At 47.3% G+C, this 17,409-nt stretch overlaps 1 protein-coding gene across 1 annotated transcript; it reads right to left on the reverse strand.

Annotated features, from left to right (window-relative positions):
* Window positions 1-8,790: 8,790 nt before the first annotated feature.
* LOC113262919 (histone H3.3A) lies at window positions 8,791-17,057 on the reverse strand. The gene is made up of 4 exons (XM_026509510.3): window positions 16,939-17,057; window positions 15,282-15,432; window positions 13,909-14,062; window positions 8,791-9,439 (listed from the first exon to the last, which is right to left on the reverse strand). The coding sequence occupies exons 2-4, from the start codon at window positions 15,407-15,409 to the stop codon at window positions 9,311-9,313; spliced, it is 411 nt and encodes a 136-aa protein (XP_026365295.1). The 5' UTR covers window positions 15,410-15,432; window positions 16,939-17,057; the 3' UTR covers window positions 8,791-9,310.
* Between the last annotated feature and the right edge of the window lie 352 nt (window positions 17,058-17,409).

A 17,409-nucleotide genomic window follows, 5' to 3' on the forward strand; every position in this document is an offset into this window, starting at 1 on the left:
GGCGAATTCTTGGAGGGCGTGGCCATAGAGAGAGCGGCGAGACATCCCGAGGGGCGTGGTGTGGAAGGCGTAGTCCAGGAGGGGCGTGGTCAAGGAGGATGTGGCGGGACCCCCAGAGGGGTGTGGTCTGGGCGCGGTTTGAGGGAGCAGCGGAAATCGGTGGGCGTGGTCCTGGTGGGCGCGGCGGGATCCCGAGGGCCGTGGCCGCGGGCAGCCCCTAGAGCCCGCGGAGCGCGGGGCGGGACGAAGAGGAGGCTGGGGCTGGGGGCTGGCCTGCCGCGGGGGCTCTGTGGGGAGGTCTCCCCAGACTCCTGAGGGAGAGGAGAGGAGAGGAGAGAAGGCCATAGGGAGGAGAGAGGTCCGGAGGCGATCCCAGAAGCGTGCCGGAGCGACAACAGGGCGCAGGGGCGACGCGCTAGGCTCGAGGGGCGTGGAGGACCGGCGTCCCCGAGCTGAGGTGGACGGAACCCCGGGGGACCCCGGCCCGGCCCCCCCAGTATCGGCTCTGCGCTGAGCATTCGTCGCATGTCCCCAGACGTCCTCCTACCACTTCGGTCACTTTTGCCTGGCCAGCCCCATCTCTGTGATTAGCATTAAAATGTTCTCATCCACGCGAAACCTAAAGGTAAAGAGGTGCCATCTGAAACCTCAAGGTTCATGTACAGTGTTTATTATACATCTTAAAAACGCTCACTCTTGGGGGCGTCTAGCTGGCTCCGTCAGTGGAGGACGCGACTCGATCTCGGGTGGTGAGTTCGAGCCCCGCTTTGGGGGTAGAGATTAGTTAAAATAAATAAATAAACTCAAAACAAAACGCTCACTCCTAAGCCACATGAAATCACCTCCTGTTGCACCAATGGTCCCTGAGTTCCAGACCGGTAAACTGAGGCTCGTGGAGGTTACCTGTCCTGCGGCGGTTACGGCATAGGTCAAGCTAATTTCCTCCTCAACCCCTGCAGGTGCCTCAGTTGCACACGTTGGCGACAGTGCAAGGATGCAACCTGGGGGTCCAAACAGGATGATTCTCGCGAAGCGGAACCACTGGCCCACGGGCCCACGATGGGTCCAAGACCGGGCCGGGCTGGGCAGGGGAGATGGAGATGCTTTGCCATCTCTGCGGTGCACGCAGCGGCCCCCGGCCTCATAGGGTCCTCGGGAGAACTACATGGGAGAGAGCAGGTGTTTCGCACTCAGTACAGCCTTACTGGGGCTGGAAACAGGCGGGTAGTCAGAGTCAGAGGCCTTGCCTGGGAGGAGTGGCTTTTCTGCCAAAATACCTTTGGCTAGCCGCTCGCGTGTGTTTCCAGACCTTTCCCAGGCACGTGCACGTAATCTCTGCGCATGCACGATAGGTCCATAGCCACGCATATACTTACAAAGGTTTTGGGTTGTTTACTGTGTTTGTTGTTAAACTCCTAGAAAGAAATATGCGACACTATCCCGCAGTTTGCTTTTTTGGTTTAACTGTGTAGCTTGGACATTTTCCCACATCCGCATACATAGGTTTCTCTGCTTCATTCTTTTTAATGGCTACATGGTATTTCCTAGGATCACTACATAAAATTTTATTTAGCCATTCCTCCACTGATAGACTTTACATTGTTCAGATTTCTCCCTTATACAGAACAGTGCTGCAATATATAGGTTTATCCTAGAAATGCATATCTCTACATTTCTAGGGGATAGAAGTGGAAATTTGGGGAAGAGTATTAAAACATGTATGAACACATGCTCCTTCATGAATAGTGCAATTATCTTACTCTTTAAAAAACTGAACAGTTAGGGGACGCCTGGGTGGCTCAGTTAGTTAAGCATCTGCCTTTGGCTCAGGTCATGATCCCAGGGTCCTGGGATCGAGTGGCGAAACTGGCTCCTTGCTCAGTGGGGAGCCTGCTTCTCCCTCTGCCTGCAGCTCTCCTGCTTGTGCTCTCTGTCTCTGACCAATAAATAAATAAATAAAATAAAATAAAGTATTGAACAGTTCACTTATTCAAGTTTTTTTTTTAAAGATTTTATTTATTTATTTGACAGAGATCGAGAGCGAGCATGAGGAGGGGGATCTGCAGAGAGAGAGGGAGAAGCAGACTCCGCATGAGCAGGGAGCCTGATTCCGGGCTCAATGCCAGGATCCCGGGATCATGACCTGAGCTGAGGGCAGACACTTAAGTGACTGAGCCGCGCAGGCGCCCCTCAAGTTTTTTTTTTAAGATTTTATTTTAAGTAATCTCTGCACCCGGTGTGGAACTCGAATTCAGGACCCTGAGACCAAGAGTCACATGGTCCACGGATTGAGCCAGCCTGGAGCCCCTCTTATCCAAGTTTTTTAACTTACGCCTGTGTTGGATTCCCGTATAATCTTGGTTCTGTTTCTTTCTCTTTTTTTTTGAGATTTTATTTTTTTATTTTGGGGGAGGGGCAGATGAAGAGGGAAAGAAAGGAAGCGGACTCCCCACTGAGCAGGGAGCCCTTGGCAGGGCTCAGTCTCAGGACCCTGAGATCATGACCCTGAGATCATGACTTGAACCGAAACCAAGAGTCACAGGCTTAACAACCCTAACCACCCAGGTGCTCCTACCATGACATGTGCTTAAAGGAAGTCTCTTCTCCTTTTTCTAAAATTTCATAGTTCTTGCATATTTTCTCTTCCAGATGAACTTCAGAATTAAAGTGTCAGGTTCCACTAAAAATCTTGTTAGAATTTTTGTTGAGATTGTCTGTGCGTAGATCAATGTGGAAAAAACTAAGATCTTTACAGTGTTGAGTATTTCTATCAAGGCACATAGATCTTGATTTATTCAGATCTTTCCTATAGCCTTCAAAAAGGTGTGTTTTTTTTTAATAATTCTAACACATTTCCTAAGTTTATTTTTTTATATGTTATAGATTAGTGGACATTATGGATAGAATTTTTTATATTACATTTTTATATGTTGATCTTATAACCAATTGTTTCATTATAAATTTTAACTAGTTATTGGTAATGTATAGAAATTCTGTTGAGTTTTATATATTTTATAACCTGCTATCTTATTGAGATCTCATGAAAACCAATAATTTTGTAGTTGAAACTCTTTGGCAAATTACTATTGTTTGTTAATGATAACAATTTTATAATAAAACCAGCAGTGGCTATTTATTGAGCATTTACTATGTTCCAGGAACAGTTCCAAGCACTTGACATGTTTTGATTCATGCAATCCTCACAACCCAGACAACACAGACACAGAAAACTCGCAACAGCAAACAATCATTCTATTTCTCCCGTCTTACGGGGAGACCCCCCACCCCCACCCAAGCTCCCACTTTCCTCCTCAGCTACTTTCCATTTCCCTCCATTGTAAGCAAAACTTCTGGAGTCACCTCTCCTTGCTGTTTCCCATTCCTCCAATTCTCTTTTGTTTTATTTTTTTAAAGTAAGCTCCACACCCAATGTGGGACTCGAACTCACCACCTGGAGATCAGGAGTGGCATGCTCTACCGACTGAGCCAGCCGGGCCCCTGGAAGTGTGCTCATTTTATTAAAACCCCAATGTCTCTTGAATCTGCTCCAGTTGGGTCTTGAGCCCCCTGTATCAAGACCACAGTGACCCCCTTTGTTGCCAGTTCCAGCGGGCAACTCTCAGACCCTCCCCTACTTGATTTGGTCGTATCCAACAGTGGCCGCTGCCTCTCTTCCTTGGAGCACTTTCTTCTTTTGGCTTCCAGACTCCATAGATGCCTGGCTGTCTTCCTCGGTCTCCTTCGGAGCTCCGAGGCCGATGCGGAGTGCCTCAGTCTTTGGACCTCTTCTCTAGCTACACCTGCTCCCTTATTGACCTCATCTAGCTTCTTGGCTTCGAGACCCTGTCTTTGCTGGTGACTTCTAAATTCTGCTCTCCAGCCCAGACCTCCTTCCTAGACCCCAGGCTCCTATCCAACAACCTCCCTGAAATCTCCACTGAAACCTAGTAAGCATCTCGGTCTCAGCATGTCCATAGCTAAGCTCCTGCTGGCCCACAGATCTGTCTCCCATCACGCCTCTGATCGCTCTGCGGGTCTCGGCTGCCACGCCTGCTCCCCGCTCGGTCTGCACACACCAGGCTTGCTCCCCCAGAAACCCAGGATTATGACCTGAGCCAAAGGCAGATGCTCAACCGACTGAGCCCCCCAGGCGCCCCAGAAAATATTTTAAATGAAAGGCACAACCAAGAGTCACGTGTTCTTCCGAGTGCGTGAGCCAGGCATCCCTCCAGGGCCTGAACTCCTAACCATGAAGCTATACTGCAAATAAGGATTCCCTTTTTAACAAATATATATTTTCTCATTGCCTAGAACTTTCCAAAACACATTTAATAATAGTGGTAAAGAGAAGTCTTCACAATGACTTTAAGAGACTGCCTCTTACCTAGGGTTTCACCACTCATGTTACTGATTTGACTTACTTTATCAAGGGTAAAGGTATACCCACCTGATCCTATTTCATGTAGGGACCAAGGCTTGATGGCATAAGAGGATCGTAATCCAGGGGCGGCTGGGTGGCTCAGTGAGTGAAGCGTCTACCCTCAGCTCAGATCATGATTCTGGGGTCCTGGGATCAAGCCCTGCACGGGGCTCCGGGCTCAGCGGGGAGCCTGCTTCTCCCTCTGCCTCTGCCCCTTCCCCTGTTCCTGCTCTCTGTCAAATAAATAAATAAATAAATAAATAAATAAATAAATAAATAAATAAAATCTTTTAAAAAGAGAAGAAAAAGAAGAAGATAGTTATCCAGTGGGGACATAATAAAAAATGCATATGTGTAAAGATCAGTCCTGGGGAAGGTCCTGAGGATGTGAAGGCCCAGTTGGCCCATGAACTGGACAGGCTTCTCGACCCCTCTCCTGTCCCTGGAATGTGAGTTCTGCTTGTCTTCCCTGCTCCCAGAAGCTGTCCCCAGGATGGCCTTGAGACGTGAGGCCTCTCTATGAAGGGTCAGGATGTGGCGGGTGGGCATGGGGATCCACTATCTTGCGGCCCCCAAGACAGGCCTCGGAGGTCCTTTCCCTGTGCTCATTCAACCTGCCGCCTGCCCACCTGGAAGGCCCGCCTTTCTTTGGTCTCTCCCTCTGAGCAGAGCGGCGGGTTTTAGATGACAGCCCCAGACGCACCCTGGAAGCTTGTGAACCAACTGTTGGAAGTTGGAGGCGGGAGTTTTCTTCACAACTGTGCAAGGAACAATGTGGAAGCAGGTTTACTTTATCAGAACTTACCATTCTACTCCCGCATTTACTAAATATGACGTGTCAGGCCTTGGGGTTTCACATCTATTTTCACTTAATCCTCAAAATAACACATCGGGTCCCATCCATTAAGGTTATAGAGGCTTCAGTGTTAGAATCGGAAGGAAAGCAGGAACTCTCATTCATTCTAGCGTGACTCCAAGATATCATTATTCAGGTCTACCATGCACTGCCACTGGGGCTGCGGTGGAAAGCACGGTGAACCCCTGTTCTAGCACATTCTAGCAGAGGTCGTCAATAAAAAAAGCCACAACGTCATTTCAGCTTTGGATAGATTCGAAGGAAATAAAGCCAAGGTTGGACAAAAGGCATGTGGGCAGAGGGTCTGGCTGCAGCTTAATACCAGAGGTGGATGGAGGAAAGCCTGGCGAGGCCTAGTCGCACAGGTCCCAGTGAGTTTAGATGTTATTCGGTGCGCAGTGGGAGCTGCTCGGTATTTAAGTGGGGGAATGACCTGCAATGACTAGTTTTAGAAGCGTTTCTCCAGGGGTTGTGGGAAGGGGCCCGAGAAGTCGGAGTGGTGGCTGCACGCTGACTTAGGGGTTGCCGTGGTCCCGGGGGAAGGGGGCAGCTCGGACGACGACGCTGGAGGTGTTCAGCGCCCAGTTTTGGATGCACTTCTTTGGAGTACGGGTCAACGGGATTTAATGGCGGTGGGGGCGAAGGAGGAATTAAAGGGGGTTGCTCCAGACTGAACAGGTGGTGAGACGGGCAGCGGGTTTTCTCGTGATTTCTATAGCTTGCTCCCCCCACCCCATTTCCAGTTCTGTCTTTTTTCTGATGTTTCCACGATCAAGACTCGCCTTCCCCTCCAGCACTCCCAGCAAAATCAGTGACCCTTACACCACTGTCAGAGCGTGGGAATTAAAGAGCAACGCCCTCGATTTAGTCCACTGGGAAACAAAGTCCATTTCCTCCGTGGACTGGGTGGCTGTGGCCAAGTGTCTTCATGGGTAAAATCAGTCTGTAAGGGCATCCATCTCACAGTGTGGTCGAGGAATCTGAGTTCAGCCCCTTTATTATGACACCCTCGGCATCTAGATCCTCGATATGTCCAAATTTGCACATTTGAACTTGTTCCCGCTCTGATTTTAGGCTCTTGGGATCGGAAGGGAAAAGAGCTTGAGCATTTTAAGCGTTCACTCATCTAACTGTCTGAGCCAGACGAGAGTCCCTCCATATGCTTGAGAATGAAGTTTCCAAGTTCCCTCGAAACGTTCTTCCGGTTAAAGTATTCCCAATTTCCCAGGACCTACTTACCTAAAATTATTTTTATCTTACCATAAAATCTTGTAGGGTTTTTCTTCTGTAAGCTTTAGACTAGGAACATTTTTCTGGAAGCTTAAGAGGTGTTAACTGGCTGTTTTCCAAAGTTGCTTTAGTATTCAAAAGTGGGTTACCTTGTTGAAGATGTTGAAGACTGCACTTAACCAAGAGCGGTGAGTTAAGCCACAGCCCCCACATGTCACTTTGGGCCCAATTCCAATTCACCAGACTCTTCCTGAGTAAGTCTGTCAAGTAATAATTCCAAAGCATATTGGGGAACAGGATTACCAGCCTGTCATTGACCGTTAACCCAGGGGCCAAGGGGGGGGCAGATCACTTACATCCCAGAGCCCTAAAATAGCCCTGACCTCAAAGCTTCTATGCATGTATTTAAATTAAAACTTGAAATAAAACAAAAGCTACTATGCACATAGTATATACACGTCCATTAAGAATACCCCCCACCCCCACCCCGGGGCGCCTGGGTGGCTGTCGGTTGAGCATCTGCCTTTGGCTCAGGTCACAATCCTCGGGTTCTGGGATCGAGCCCCGCATTGGGCTCCGCTTCTCCCTCTACCCCTCACCCCTGCTCACTCGCGCACGCAGGCACACGCTCTCAAATAAAATAAAATAACAATCCCCAAATTTCACTGCCTCATTTGTAAGTAGGAATGAATCACCTACTTCATAGGATTGGAATACATGTCAAATAGACCATGGAATATTGAGACAAGCTCATTACAATGGCCAGACATCTGTGTACGGAGAGTGCCAACTTTATTTTGTCCCAATTTTTTTTCCTAACTGTTCCATTTTGTCATATACAAGGTATTGTGTTAGTACCTCAACAGTGAGAACAGTTAAGTACTCCTCACTTGTTTAAAATGAACCGTTACCATACCCATTTCATGGGGAAACACAAAAACATGCTTTTTAGTTCACAAAGTTTTAGAGCAAAATTTAGTATGGATTCTAAGTGAGCTAATTCAAAGGACGGCATCCCCCGTTTGTAAACAGATACTAGCAGCTAACTTCTACCCTGTTGGAGACACCCACTTTCCCTAGTTAAGTTTTCATGAATAGACCCCACCATCTGTCCCTTTGCACTGCAAAGACTGGGGAAATTCATGAAAAACTGGCTTTTGGGGGGCAGCCTGGCTGGCTCAGTGGAGCATGTGACTCTTGATCTTAGACTCATGCGCTGGAGCTTACTTAAAAAAAAAAAAAATTGGTTTTCTGTAGCTTGTATTACAATGAATAATACTCTGGCCAATACTCCCAAGTAACACCAGCGCCTGCCTGAAGTTTACACGAAGGATTGCACTGAAAACTACGATCCCGTGTCAAGAAGTTAGAAACAGGCTCTAAAACTAATCTCGTGATTCTCTCATTAAGTGATTTTTGACGGATAATATAAAAGTGAAGTTACTGTTAAAAGAGACCAAGAGCAGGAACGACAGAAGCCCAACGTTCTACCCTATGGACTGGGAGTTCTCAGCCCATCGATCACCCGATTTCACTTCAGTCCTAGAGCAGCCTCACGCGCTCAAACGTTACAACTGATGTCAGTACAGTAGGGATGTGTCATATGCCTTAAAAGGCTTATTTCCATTTCACACTCTTCATCCCAACGCTAAATAAAACAGCGCTAAGAGTTCACTGTTGGTGCTTGAGGAGTAACTTCCGGGTTAATACACAGCATCTTGAAAGAGCCAGATTCCAATGTGCTAGCTCTTCAGCCTAAGACTTAACTGTTATAGTTGCATTTAAATTACCATTGAACACTCCAAGTTTAATCGTGTAGTAATGTTTAGACACGTACCTTCACTACTTACAAAGATTCAACTACTTCCACGTAATTCTGTTGGCTGGCTGGGTTCGGGAATGATTCGTTTAGAATACAACATATCGAAAGAGTTGAGACCTGGTTTTCACAAATAAATTTACTTTCTGCAAATTTTATTTTTGAAAGTTCTTACTTAAGTCATCTCTGCATCCAATGTGGGGCTCGAGCTCATGACCCCAAGATCCAGAGCGTGCTCTCACGACTGAGCCGCCAGGTGCCCCTAGGCTCTGCCAATCCTAAATCAGAAGGAAAGTCAGTAGCTCTGGTGTCCTTCCCATACAAAACTACTCCTTTCGCCATCTTGCAACAGCCTCGTCTCAGATGTGAGGTGACAAAACACTTGATACTAAAATGATTTTTAATACAGAAATTTCAAGTGGCGTAACTCTACGGCTAAGGTGGATAATAAAGACCAAAAGCAGGTATAGTTTAATGTATTTTAATAGCAAACTTACAGGAACAGCACAGAAGACAGACAACATTAAAAACATGGACTTGCATGTAGGACAACTCAGTTAGAAAAGTAGAGCGGATGGATGGATCTACTGTATGATAAAAATGCTACAAACACCATTTAGTTGCCGTCAATAAGAAATTTACTTGTTTTAAAAAAATCCAAATGCTGGCATTGTCCAGAAAAATTTAACAGGTTTATTTATAATTGTTATAAAGTTGAACTGCTGAAACGTGTTCACTGAAACATTCTGACTTGCATTAATGCTTTATGTCCCCGCATTTATATTAAAAATTCACACACAAATGAAAATGGAAAAACTGCCAATACCTGATTTCTGTCCCCTATTTTTCCACTTGCAATCATATACTTAGGTACCTTTGACCCCATGGAAAAAAAATATCTAACGTTCAGAACTACCAATAACAGGAAGAAGAGAATTTTTTTTTTTTTTTTAAAGAATGAAATGTTTTCCATCATAGTGGATTCTTAAGCACGTTCTCCACGTATGCGGCGCGCTAGCTGGATGTCTTTTGGCATAATTGTGACACGTTTGGCATGGATAGCACACAGGTTGGTGTCTTCGAAGAGGCCCACCAGATAGGCCTCGCTTGCCTCCTGCGAAGGAATGAGAAAAAGGTGTTAATGGTGTCCGTTACGACAGTCAAGATGCGCCCGCATCAGTTACAACGATGAGGTTTCTGAACCCTGTGAAAACCTACTTCAGGCGATGCTGATCCGCTACGGACTGCTCCCACGGAAAGAGGCTTTCAGCTTCGTCCCGCAGATGGTGATGAACAGTGAAAAGTTCAAGTTCGGAAATCTTTTATCCAATTACACAGAATGTCAAATTACTTCATTACTAAGAAAGTTTTCACTTGTCTAATGTTTAACATGTGATTTCTTATAATCTGAAATGTCTTAAGGAGATCCAACTTAATCCAAGAAATCCCATTTAAATGCCAAGATCCTTCCCTCACCCTTGCTGTGATGAAGGGAATCATGTATCCAATCCAAAGTAATACTCCCTCCTCCTCACCAGTGTCCTCCTTACTCTCAACCCACCACTCCAGTATCTGCTTGAACCCTTGCCTTGCCAATAATCCACTATAGCTGACCACTGGCTCCCATCACATGGTCCCCATCTACCTTTCCTTTTATACCTCAAGTTTGATCACACGAGGACTACGGGTCCCAGAACACACTAGATCGGTCTTACTGACAGACTTTGACCTATTTGGCCTAGATGTGCCCCCTCCCAGGTGTACCTTCCTCTGTGCACCCCAACTCGTCCTCTAGTATTAATATCGATCCCTCTAGCTTTCCCCATTACACTTCAAGATTCCTTGAAGGCATCCTCTTATCCCCACCAGCGCTCACCAAGTGCCAGCCTAGGGACTGTCCAGGGACATGTGGCATGGGAAGAGGAAAAAGAGGAGCTTCTATTTATAATTAACTCAATTGTTCATCTATCTTACAGCTGTGTGGAAACTTGAAACATCCTTTATTATTTATTTATTTTTTTTAAAGATTTTATTTGACAGAGATAGAGACAGCCAGCGAGAGAGGGAACACAGCAGGGGGAGTGGGAGAGGAAGAAGCAGGCTCCCAAGGGAGGAGCCCGATGCGGGGCTCAATCCCAGGACTCTTGGATCACGCCCTGAGCTGAAGGCAGACGCTTAACGACTGAACCACCCAGGCGCCCCTTGAAGCATCCTTTAGTCGAAGCTGTAACATCTGCTTACTCACTCTGGAATGAAGACTCTGTTACTAGCCCAGGCATCAGCCCAGCTGTTCTAGTGGACGCAGAGCACAAAATGAGGTTGTTTGGCCCTGTCTCCTCTATAGGGAAGTTACTTCTCTGTTCAAGATACTTAGAAAAAAACCCAGGTTTTTATAGTTGCTATTTTTGTCCTAATAAAAATTTTCCACTTTGGCATCTTTAGGCGATGATAAAACTAAAAATGACACAACCAAACACTTGCGCAACTGAAGCCACGTATGCTACACGATACACAAGATACGTAGATGGAACAGCCAGATTCGCTTTTCAACAAACATTAATTAATTAATTTAATTAATTCAAATGATTTACATTAATTCATTGTATGGAAAAATCACTTCCTGCACATTCATACCTTCATCTCTTTTGCTGTATGTCTCTCTTCTACAAAAATGTGTTTCATCCAAATTTTACCACCCCTACATGTTCTTCGGCTGCATTTGTTAAGAGTCAAATCTTATTTATCCATTAAAGCCTAGCTCAAGACTTCCGCGCATGAGAAAGCGAGCGGTTCTCTTAGTCCAGGCTCCCAGGTGCAGGTAACCGTGAACTCCTCCTAATTCCTTGGTATTCCCGGGCCTCACACACCAACCACCTCATGTAAGTTACTTAACAGTCTCACGAGGGTCAACAAATATTTATTCATTTTAAAAAAAATCCAACCCTAATTAAGTTTGCATCATTTCCATGCAAACATTACAAAGAATGTATTAAAAGCCAAAGACCTTACCCAGGGATTCATTCTTAGGATATACTAAGAAATGCGTAAAAAGGTAGGAGAACGTGGCATACCGAGCCTGCTCTAGCGGTTCTCATGCACATCAGATAGTACGACTGACGGCCCGCGGGAAAGATGCCAGTTTAAGTCTGTTCCACCCAACATCATCTCACGACGATGCCCATCTGGAATACTATGAGCCGCTCTGTGGACAAGCCAACAAGAGGCTCTGTGATTGAGACCACTTAAGAGCGGTAGGATCTGTGGGCACCCTGGCACTGGTCCGCCAGGGCATGTGGCAGCCTGCGGCTCTTACTGCCGTCTCAGAACCTGGCTACTGCTGGTTCTACAGGCTTGCATCTGGTCAGCTCTGGGGGAGTACTGGCTACCCACAATGGACTGGACCGTGACCTACACATTTCCAATGTGTCATACAGGTCCTAAGGCCTCCTGAACATTAAGGCTGTAGTGGGAATTAAAGACTGCCATGTAAATTTACAGCCCAACAAACATCATTCTGAGATAATGGCAAAAGAAAAAAAAACATCTCACAACTGGAAGGAAAGGCTCATTTACAGCATCGAGTATATTCAAAACACCAAGGCCTGTCTTTTTAACACAAGGATACCTCAGTCCAAACTCTCAGACGTTGAAGGCAAAGCTTAAATCTGAAGTCCGTCAGCTCCTGAGTCTCTCGGCGGCAGAGCCAGACTGACTTTCCCACCTGCTCCTGCCCCACTGCCCCTTCTCATTCAGCTCTGTCAGGAAACTTGTCAACTGTGTGATTCTAAAGCCAGAAACACAGCGCCCTCTGCCATTTCGTTTTAACCACTCTCTTCTATTAATTTCCATTAGCAAATTCTCCACCTCCATGTCTTTAAAAGACCTGCAGTGGACGTATAAACACACACACACACACAACTGAAGCAGAATCCTCTTTCCAATAAAGATCTAACTGCTTGAGTACCACAGGCAGCAGAAGCAAACATTTTGCCTAAACCCAGCACCACCATACTTACTAATTTAAGACACACCCCTTAGTCACAGGGACAAGAGTTCACAAATGAATTAAAAAAGACAACAGTCTTCTACCCAGATTGTTTAGTCATTTCAATTGACAAGGACCCACCACCACTGACAGGTAAGCTCAAACATGCGGGGCTCCCAAGGATAATGTGTTCTTGAAGCACAGGAGGGCTAACTAACCAGAACACAGGGCTAGCAGCTCTCTGTCAAATGCCTGTCAAGCTCAGTGATGACTGTAGTTAAAAAAAAATCGTAGGGTAAAAGGTGATTTGCAATTGTAGTAATCCACAAGACGTCAAGATAATCAATGATTAAAACAGAAAATAGTTTTAAGTCATAGCACTGGAAGATTTTAGTAGTTTGAAATTTCAGTAATTTCCATTCATTGAGAATCTAATGGATGCCCACTCCTGGAATCCACCAATCAAATGACGCTCAGACTAACCATAGAAACAGCTCAACCAATTACACTTCAGTAGAGAATCCACCTATCAAATCTTCCTCACATATAAAGCAAAGGCTCAGCACAGCAACAGCAGCCTTGAAAATCCTCCAATGGAGTATGTGGAGACTGTGGACCCTTCCCAGCCGAGATTCTGATCCAGGTCTGTGGTGCCTAGCAATCTGCATTTGTATCACTCCCAACCCCATGCTCTGATGGAGGTGGTAGTCTTACCACACTGTGAAACTCACTCATCTAAAAATGCCAAACACTTACAAAATAGGTTACACTTTCCCGACTAATTTAATTATACCCTTACACCTAATCAAGTATCTTCCTTGTGGGCATTTCAAGTTTTTATCTTGGTGCAAAACACAAGTATTTCAGATACATAACCACCTCTAAAACTGTATTTCTCAAGAGTTCTGAGTCCTGGTGCTAAGATTAAACTCAACAGCTTCCCATATAAGTAGAAATCCATAATCCTCTTTAGCTAACTACAAGTCTTGAAATCCCTGTCCCTTAACACGTACAGTATAATCTTTCAGCACACCTTTGCTTCCTATCACCCATCCAATCCTAACTACCCTGCGCTGCTTTTACTTCAATACACAATTCTTCAGCCCAGCCTATTCCCATTCCAGACACTACACGCTCTCCGCTTGCACCTGCCTCTTCAGAGCCAGTAAGACATTCATTCTACACCCTTTCACTGCGGTCACTTTGAAGCTGATCACCAACACAGACCATTAGTTCTATGTCTTTGTAACTTCCCACAACACCCACAGATGAACAAGAGGGTTCTTTCCCCCTTTAAGCATTGTTCTCAAAGCAATGTTTAAAATTTAAAAATGGTATATAGGAATTCCCACTAGGCTTTGGCATCAAATGGGTTCAAATTAGAGGACTCTGTGACCCAAGTGGGTTCAAATGATATTTCTGTGTATATGACATTGAGCAACTTAACCTTTCTGACATCTCAACAGAGAAGTAAAGGTATCACCCACCTTACAGGCTTGTGATGATTAAATTATCTAAGCACAAATAAAGATTTAGAATTATTCTTGGCACCCAGCAGGGCGGCCACCTCTCAGAGCCTTTCCCACCCACCATTTTACCTGCAAAGCACCGATAGCTGCACTCTGGAAGCGCAGATCTGTTTTGAAGTCCTGAGCAATTTCTCGCACCAGACGCTGGAAAGGAAGTTTGCGGATCAGAAGTTCAGTGGACTTCTGATAACGTCTAATTTCACGGAGTGCCACAGTACCAGGCCTTAAAATGAAACAACAAAAAAGCCATGTTAAAGAAATGGTTACCAAACATATAAAAAAAGGATAAGTGGTTAGCTTTAAAGAAATGCAGTCATTTTCCAAAAAATAAACCACCCATTTTCTATTCTTTAGCTTCTGTATAAAATTTCACTTATCAATTTATGTGAATATTCAAGCCTATCTAGAGCAACAACAATACCTTTAAAGCAAAAAGCATATCGAAGTAGCCTTGGCAGGGAGTTTATGCAAGTCCTGTTCATCTCCTTCATCTGTAACACAGATGTGGCCGTAACTTCTGTTGTCATTACTTAAGAGGGTGTTAGGCCACTAACCAGAGTCCCAATTCAGACTCTTCTCAACTTGGCACCATACTCTTTCCCACCCGCACCCTCGATTCTTCTAACAGACCCACCAACACCACCCAATGAGCCTCATTTAAAAATACTCCTGTGGTCTATTTAAGTTCGATTCCCCTGAGTACATTTACTTTGACTACTGCTCATCCCTCAGAACGATTCAATTTGAACACTCACGGCTATGCAGTGTTATCTTCCACATGGAAGATGATTTTTGTTTTTTACTAAGTAATTGTGGCAAAAAATGTACCTCAAGCCTGACTTACTTTCTTCTGTCAAATGAGCTTTTTATTTTAGAGTAACTATAAAATCATTTGAAGAGACTAAGTATGGACAACTTCTGCCCTCTAATGGCAGACGCCCTTAACAACACTGCTCAGGGTAGTTCAAAACCCACCCTGCTAAGAGAAGGAAATAAACCAATTCAAGTAAATAAGGGATGAGAACTTTACTCAAAAAAGACATCCCTATCTTGGTTACTGGTAAAATAAAATTACTATTAAAATCTGTTGTTTTACCAAAAGTGACAGCATCCTCAGATATGTACTTTTAAAACACTTTACTATTTAAAAAATACAGATTACTAACATAGCTAAATAAAATGTCACTCTATCCCATGAACGTTATTAGTGATTCAATAGGTCTACTCTGGGCAGTTTCAAAATAAAACATTCCAATAAAACCCAACACTAAATTATATATATATATTTTTTTTCAAGGATTAGTAAATATTCAAAAGGGGAAAGACACCGGCTTCCCTGAAGCAAAAAGTTTGCTTATCATACATCTTTGCGTTATATTATATAAATACTGATTCCGTGGACAGACTTTGTCCCACTATTTTATTTCCTCTTTTTTAAATACCTGTAACGATGAGGTTTCTTCACCCCTCCAGTAGAGGGCGCACTCTTGCGAGCGGCTTTTGTAGCCAGTTGCTTCCTTGGTGCTTTACCACCGGTAGATTTGCGGGCAGTCTGCTTTGTACGAGCCATGGTACAGAGACCTCCTTACTTACCTACCGGCATTAAAAAACAAACATCATATATGCAACTACCAAACATCCAAGTTTTCCTGCCACTACCATCACCCCCCTCGAATATCTGGAAATTATGACCAGTACAAAAAAAAAAAAAAAAAAAGTCCGTAATGTTATATAATTCGAAAGGGTGCAGATTACGTTCTACCACCCAAACAGGACTTCTTGAAACAAACTGTAGTACTAGAAGACTGATAGCATTAACGCCAATCATCTCTCAAAATGCCAAATCTGAGCGACAAACGGCAAAACAAAAAGACCCCTAACAGCCTCTGCTTCAATTTCTTTAATTAAAGCAGAAATTGGGAATGTCTGTAAACACCCGATCCACGAACAAGTCAAAACAACGAAGCCACAAACCACAAAAAGGTCGAGTCAAATTTCAGTATTAAAAAGGGGGGGGGCTTTTAGCCCCCCGCCCCCCCCCCCCCGCGGCTGCCCCCCAGTGCGCCTCGCAGCGCACAGATCTCCGTAAATATCGGCAAACAGCCCTGGGTTCGCGTCTCTACAGCTCTCGAGGGCCGACAGGGCCGACAGCTCCCGCGAAGGGCCGTCCACAAAGCCCCGTCCCCGCGTCCGGTCCGCGGGGGCTCCGCGGCGACATCACCCGAGTGCCCGCAGCCGGGCTGGCAGCACTGCTCGGGCCGCCGGCCGGGCCGCCCGGCCCGCGGAAACTTTCGGGCCCGACCCCGCGGCCCCCGGCCCGCCCGCCGCCCCGCGCGGCCCCCGGCGCGGCTCCCAGACCCGAGCAAAATGGAAACAATCGCGCCGCCGATCCGCTGCCTCCCGAACGCACCACACACCAAATCGCTCCAAAATGCCCCGATCCCCTGCCACGTGCCGCCCTCCGAAATGCAAAAGTTTTTTTGCATTTCAAATGCATCAAGTTTCCGCTTCTCCAAAAAAGGAGAGAAAAATGTCCCTCTGCGAAAAACGTTCCCTCGTTTGTGAAACGGGGAAGAGAGAAACGGGGGAGAAAATATGGTCGGTGACCAGAGAAGAGAGACAAGATGGTGAAGCTTAGCAACAACTGTGGGGAGGCAGCAAAAAGCGAGTTACCCCGGGGTGGGAAGCGGCGGCGATTTCCAGCCTTTTCCCGCCCGAAAACCGCGGCCCGGGGCCCGGGGGCGGCAGTTAAGGGGCCCGCGCGGGTCGTGGTGAGGGTCTGGGGTCCCGGGAAGGGGCGGCGGGCGGGATTTCGCCGAAGAAAGAGGAGCCCGGGGCGCGGGGAGGAGGGAGAGCGGCTCGGCGCCGCGGCGGTGGCTGCTGTTGGGCTGAGGCGGCGAGAGACGGGGGAGAGCCGCCGCCGCCGCCGCCGCCTCGGGGCGAGGGAAACTCGCTCCTCACCTCCATTTCTGGGCCAAAAAGTTTGCGGGCCAAGCCCGGGGGGGCCGCGGGGCCGTCCCCGCAGCGCCGGGGCCCGGCCCCGCGGCGGGCGGCGAGCGGGGCTCGGTCCCGGGGAGGCGGGCGGACGGGGAAACTTACCCCCCTTCTCCTTCGGCTGGAGCTCGGCGAGCTAGAGGCGGCGCTGGCGTTGGCGAGCGACGGCGGCGCGGCGGCGGCTGCGAACACAATTGAAAGATGGCTGACACCGAGGCTATCCCCCAACACACGCCGCCCCGCCCCCGCGCCGCGCGCCAGCCAATCACACACAATGGAGGGAAGGCTCGGCCCCGCCCCCGGCCCCCGCTCCCGCCCCGCCCCCGCCCCTCCCCCCGCGCGCCCGTTCGCTGGCGCGCGCTCGCCCCTCCCCCGCGCGCCGCCCGCTCCCTCCCCCCGGCCGCCTCGCGCCGAGTGTGTACAAACACAAAAGACGTGCCGGAGGGCCGCCGTCTCCTGCCGCGACGGCCGGCCGGCCGCCCGTCCGGCCGCCCGCGCGCCCCCGTTCCGGCTCCCGCGCCCGGCCCGTCTTACCCCCCCCAAACCCTCCCCCCGCGCCCACGTCATCCCGCGCCG

The sequence above is a fragment of the Ursus arctos genome, unplaced genomic scaffold (genome assembly GCF_023065955.2).
Source record: "Ursus arctos isolate Adak ecotype North America unplaced genomic scaffold, UrsArc2.0 scaffold_2, whole genome shotgun sequence".
In the NCBI taxonomy this organism is placed as follows: domain Eukaryota; kingdom Metazoa; phylum Chordata; class Mammalia; order Carnivora; family Ursidae; genus Ursus; species Ursus arctos.